The sequence below is a fragment of the Jatropha curcas genome, chromosome 7 (assembly GCF_041381405.1).
Source record: "Jatropha curcas cultivar XTBG-Jc1 chromosome 7, XTBG_Jcur_1.0, whole genome shotgun sequence".
In the NCBI taxonomy this organism is placed as follows: Eukaryota; Viridiplantae; Streptophyta; class Magnoliopsida; order Malpighiales; family Euphorbiaceae; genus Jatropha; species Jatropha curcas.
The window spans coordinates 1814499-1820498 of NC_143157.1; the positions used below are offsets into that span (position 1 = coordinate 1814499).

At 28.5% G+C, this 6000-nt stretch overlaps 1 protein-coding gene across 1 annotated transcript; it reads right to left on the bottom strand.

Moving 5' to 3' along the window:
- Window positions 1–283: 283 nt before the first annotated feature.
- LOC105630064 (putative polyamine transporter At3g13620) lies at window positions 284–2061 on the bottom strand. The gene has a single exon (XM_020677711.3). It carries the CDS (start codon window positions 1882–1884, stop codon window positions 478–480), a length of 1407 nt encoding a protein of 468 aa, XP_020533370.1. The 5' UTR covers window positions 1885–2061; the 3' UTR covers window positions 284–477.
- Between the last annotated feature and the right edge of the window lie 3939 nt (window positions 2062–6000).

Consider the following 6000-nt stretch of genomic DNA (forward strand, 5'->3'; position numbering starts at 1 on the left):
AACACTCTGTCTTTGGTTTTGATGGAGTGGCAGATTAAATATAGTATTGTTTTTAAAATTAAATTGTGGTTGGTCTGCGAAGTTACAACTTTTCACATTTGCAAATCAGCTACCAGCCGCTGATTAAAAAGCTTACTAATATTTTTTACATTTGAGTATTTCACGTATCTTATAAAACTATTCAATTTATTAAGTTACAATAAATTATTGAGTGAATTGATTATACTACCTTTAATTTATCTAAGTTACAATGAATTATTGAAAAATTGAAGCAAATCACGTATACAAAGGGTAAAATAAAAATATCATTTGTGAAATCCATAAACATGACAAGTATTTGAAAACATAATACTTTCTAATAAGAACTTAGGAAGGGAGAGAGTATAAGAGTGTAGTTCTAGATGACAAGGCATTTTCAATTTCAACAGTAAACAGGAAATCAATTACTTTACAAAATAATTCCCATATACACCTACCCTATTCCTCATATTCCAATTCTCCTCCAACATTATTAAACTGAATCCACATCTTTGATTTGCAAAACCCCATGAGAAAATACCAAAAAATCCCAATACAAGTTAAAATAGCAGTCACCAAATACACAACTTTACTAGCTGCAGCCATTACATAGACCAAAAACCCAGATGGAATCAAGCACATAACCACCAAACCAAACATCCCCATTGGAACTCTAAAAGGCCTCTTTATACTTGGCAATTTTTTCCTTAACCATAAGAATGATCCAAATTCCAATAACATACCTAAACAATATAAAAAGTTCACTGAAGAAATTATATTATCAAAATCCATATAAGAACCAGCTACTGCTATTATTGTTGAAAGCAAAATTCCTACCCAGGGTGTATTAAACCATTTTGATCTAACTCCAAAAAACAAAGGCAAAATTCCCAATTCACACATACCCAAAAGCTGATATACACAGCTACTTAATTGGGCTTCATAGAGACCAATAATTGATAAACATGCACCAATTTCAACCCAAATTTTTAACCAATTACCTGCAATCATTTTAGCCAAATTAGCTAAATATCCATCTGTCCAATCTTTTTGATTTAGTGGGATAGCTCCAATAGCAGCTAAAAGAGGAAGTAAATAACCCAAACAAGTAACTAAACCAGCAGCAAAAAGTGCTTTTGGATAAGTACTTTGAGGCTGCTCAACTTCTCCTGCTAAAGTACTAGCACTATCCCAAAAATTTAAGTTCCAAAACAAAGTATTAAAATACAAACTCCAATCCTTTTGGATACCCTTTTGACCAAAATTTATCCACCTTGAAGGAACAATCTTGGGGATTGAAATTAAAGTCATAACTACAAATGGAGATAGTGATAAAACACCTAAAGTCACTGCAGTGTAACCAACTATAGCCAAGCCTGTGTAGTTTAAAAAAGAAAACAATAAAGTGAAAAATAAAATTGCAATATAGCGAGGCAAACCTGAAGAGAAAATTGGAAACACCAACTTGACATAGTCTATGCAAAGAACTGGGTACGAGGCCAAGTTAAGGACACCAGTAAAGAACTTCCAAGAACCCATTAGAGAGCCCCAAAAGGGCCCAAAAGCCCTGTCAGCCCAAATAACATAACCGCCGTTGCCGGGAAAGGCTGTGGCAAGCTCGGCGGTGATAAGGGCCTCAGGTATGCTCCAAATGAAGGGAAATACGAGAAAGCCTAATATAGCCCAAAAAGGCCCGGCAGCTCCGACGGTAGATTCTATGCCATATGGACCGCCGGAAACCTCAAAGAAGATGAGGAAAATAAGTGGGATTAGTGATAATTTATTGGGAAATTTAGCTGTGAAGGTAGGGGCTGTGGGTGGTGGTTGGAGGAGGAGATGAGAGAGTGGAGAATTAGGGGATTCCATGTTTTGCTTTGTGGGGGGGGGGGGGGGGGGGGGGGTGTTTGTATGATTTTTGAATGGGTTCAAAGATTCAGATTCAGTGTTGGGTTGAATATTCGATTCCGTCACTGTGTTTTCTGTTGTGATTAGTAATAGTGACAGCAATACTCACAAGGCAAATCAATTTTGGTATACCCAAAAAAATTTTGGTAAACAAATGACAAGCAATCTTTTAATTATTTTTAATTTAGATTTCAATGCGAGAGTTGTGCACTCCAGGTCCAGGTATTATTGCTGCGTTTATTATTTGATGGAAACAACTTTTCTCTAAACTGTTTTAATTTTTTTTTATTTTTTTAAAAAAGAATTATTCAGTAAGCTAGTGGTAATCATGTGTAATTATTAATTATGGTGAATATTTATTCAGTTTTTTTTTGAGAAGGAATATTTATTTAATTTCTACATTGTAATGAAATGTCTAATTAATTTAATATAATTACTCCCCTGTCTTAAAATTATAGTCCGTGTCAATAATTAATATTAGTTTTTTTTAGAAAAATCAAATTAGAAATTTCATTAGTTGAAAACTGTATGTAAATATGAGACATAGATTAATATGTTTTTACATTTTTGTATAGAAAGTCTAATAATAAACTACTTATACAGAGAATAAAAAACACAATATTAATTTGAAGTATTTGATCAAGTTGACAAAACATAATATTTGTGCCAATAGGCGGTCGCTTGCTCCACTTGATGGTTATTCATGACCACTATTTCACTCCATGATTTTTTTACAAGTCCGATATGACTACTTTCAAATTTCTTCTTTTGATTGGAAAGGAGATCTGCATTTCTTTTTACATAACTATTCAAATAATAAAATATGCTAGAAAGTCATTATAATGATGATAACAATAATTCAGAATTAAATCTGAGAATAAAATTTCAAAATATAGACAATAATAAATCCCAAAATTTAGGCGATAATAACTCAAATCTGTAAAGATTTGAGGATTATTTGTAAAAAAAATAAAAATGAAAAAGGAAATGGGTGACCACTGATGAGAGCACACTAGTGGCTGCCCGCGAAAAAAAAAAATTTAGATTTTAGGTGTTGAAAGAAAGAAAGATGGTGACGGAGTTGCACCAGATTCTTCTAACATTAATATTAATTGCATTTGCTAAATAGTGGGAAAAATATCTTAAAACGATATGGTCTGAAATTTTAAATAATAATTTTTTTAAATATGCATTGCATGTTGTTTGTATCTATTATTTTTACATATTACAAATAAATATAATATAATTTTTATATATAATTTTTTTCCGATAAATTATAATATTATGAATAGTTTATATGATTATAAATCTAAGAGTATTCATAAAATATAAAAAGGAAAAATTTATGAAATAATAAAATAAAAAATTCAATAATTAATAACTTTTTAGGAAAATAACTTATTTATAATAATAAAATGTTATTATAATTTGATAATCAAATTTTCAATGAAAATAGAATTATTTATCAATCAATTTAAATTTTTTCATAAAAATTTAAATTTAATTTAACTTATTTTTTCATATATAATATAATAAATAAATTGTAAATGTTACTAAAATTTCAGAAACTATCATTAGCTATTATAATAATTAATATATTAATCATTATTTTAAAGCATCATTTATAATTTTAATATTTTTTATTTTCTACCTTTCGCTGAAGTCTATAAACATATCATTGCTTTTTTTAGAAAAAAAAATTCTTTCAATGTATTATATAGTTTGCTAATATAATCTGTTATATCATAATTTTATACTTTTATATATATTTCTAGTGAATTTTATTTTCTATTTATATCAAACAATAAATTTTATAATATATTTCATAATAAATTATATTTATTTTTTGTGTAATAAATTATTTGTAAAAAATAATTATAACCAATAAAATTAAAGCTTTATATATTAATATTTTACAATATTTAATATGTATCTTTTATAATATAATATAACCAATAAAAATATATACCTTTATTTTTTCAATTAATAAAATTAAAATTTTTAAAAATATTATATGTTTATCGTGAAATAATTTTATCATATCATATTGTACGATAAACCTTATCCTCTCTTTACCGTTATACGTTAATTTCTTTTTTAAAAAAATAATATTAATATTCAGAGCTGTTGATTGTGTGGAGCTCATGTGCCCAAGCCGACTGAGAATATGGCCCTCTTGTAACACAAGTCTCAATTTGGTGGGTCTTTTGCCAAAAAAAAAAAAAAAAAAAAAAAAAAAAAAAAAGTCATTTATGGGCTTTTAATCAGAAGGGAAAAATTGAGAATTCTTTTTTTTTTTTCCTGTTAAGGGTGATTTTATGAAAAAAAAAAATTTCACTTTCATTGACTTTTTCTGAAGCTTCTTATCTGAGTAACGGAAAAACAAGCAAAAGTTAATAAAATCTATCGATTATTAAATTAATTTTTAAAAATAAAATATTAATTGTAAATAATAGTTCATAAGAAAAATTTTCAATTAAACTTGAAACATAGCAATATTTTTTCATATATATATATATATTTACTTCTAAGATATTCATATATAATATCGGGATCATAAAATATAAATCCATTGCTATATATATATATATATATATATATATATATATATATATATATATTTACTTCTAAGATATTCATATATAATATCGGGATCATAAAATATAAATCCATTGCAAATTCCTACTTATTGATCTTATTGATTTATATTTATAGGTAACAGAAAGTATAGTTAGCCTAATTTTGGCCAGACAAAATGTTTAAAATGCATCCGTGTACATTGAGGGCGAAATCCAAATATATTGAACTTGTTAAATACTTTTAGATATATTGCCATGCTAAAGTGAAAGCTGGCCATTTAGCATAACTCTATAAGTAATTAACTTATATTTAATTTCAAACTCAAGAAAAAAAAATTATTTCTACTATTATTGATGATATGCTTGATTTGATCTTAATGTTTAGAGAAAGGATTTATAAATCTCAAGAAGTTGCAAATACCATTTTCTAGTTGTATACATACGCATACATTTTAAATTCATCATATCTCACGAATCATAAAGTTTTATTTTATAATATGAAAACTTCTTTTGTCCAATTGCATTAGGAAAAATAATTTAATTATGAATATAAATTTTATTGATATGGTAAAAATTAAATCACATCATAAGAAAATAAACAAAATACAGTTATTTAAAATAATATTATGAGCATATTTAGAAAATCTATAAAGACTAATAACTCTTCTTTTAATTCCTTTTCAAATTTAACAAATGATATTTTAAATTCTTCTCAATCTCCTTCAGATTTCACACCAACTTCCTCTTCTCCTTTACTTACAGAATTTCATCTTCCCCTTTATCCTCTAATATGTCAACCACCAAATCTCGTACACTTTATGCTTCTCTTGGCCTACAATTGTTTATTGACTTAACCACCTATCCGCCTAATCCCACCACCCGCAGTCGCCGCATGACCTTGAGACCTTCCACCACAAGCAAACGCTAAGCTGCTCTTTCAAAATGTTTGTTATTGGTGTTTTGTTATTGGTGTGGTGGTGCCCATTCAGTGGGACCCACACACGTGATGAAAAGAAAAAAAAAAGGTGAAAGTTGGCATGCAACTTTGACAAAAATGGAGAGCCGTGAATGAGTTATATACAGTTCTCTCATCTTCCTCTCCTGTAAATAGGAGAGGATTTGCCTCCGTTCAAACACACAAACATAGCAGAAGAAGAAAAAAATTGTAGAGAGAGAGTTATCTAGTTTTAGGAAGGATTTCCTAAAACTAGGGGAGAGAAACATAGTGAGGAAATTATTATAGAGTGTTTTTGAGAAACACTTTAAGTGCCACTATTTTTTGTATTACTCTCTTTGTGTACCTACTATTTGTAATAGTGGAAGAATTATTCGGAGTTTGTTCCGTGGACGTAGCCCTAAGCAGTTGAGGGTGAACCACGTAAATTTCTGTGTGTCATAAATTTACTTTTCTGCTGCGTTAGTTTTCTCTTAATTAATTGAAAGGCCCAACAAGTGGTATTAGAGCTGATGCCAAAAAACTGGTATCAGAGCTGATGCC

What these genes read in the sequence shown, in the direction of transcription:
- LOC105630064 (XM_020677711.3), bottom strand. Translation starts at nt 1,884, where the DNA reads ATGGAATCCCCTAATTCTCCACTCTCTCATCTCCTCCTCCAACCACCA.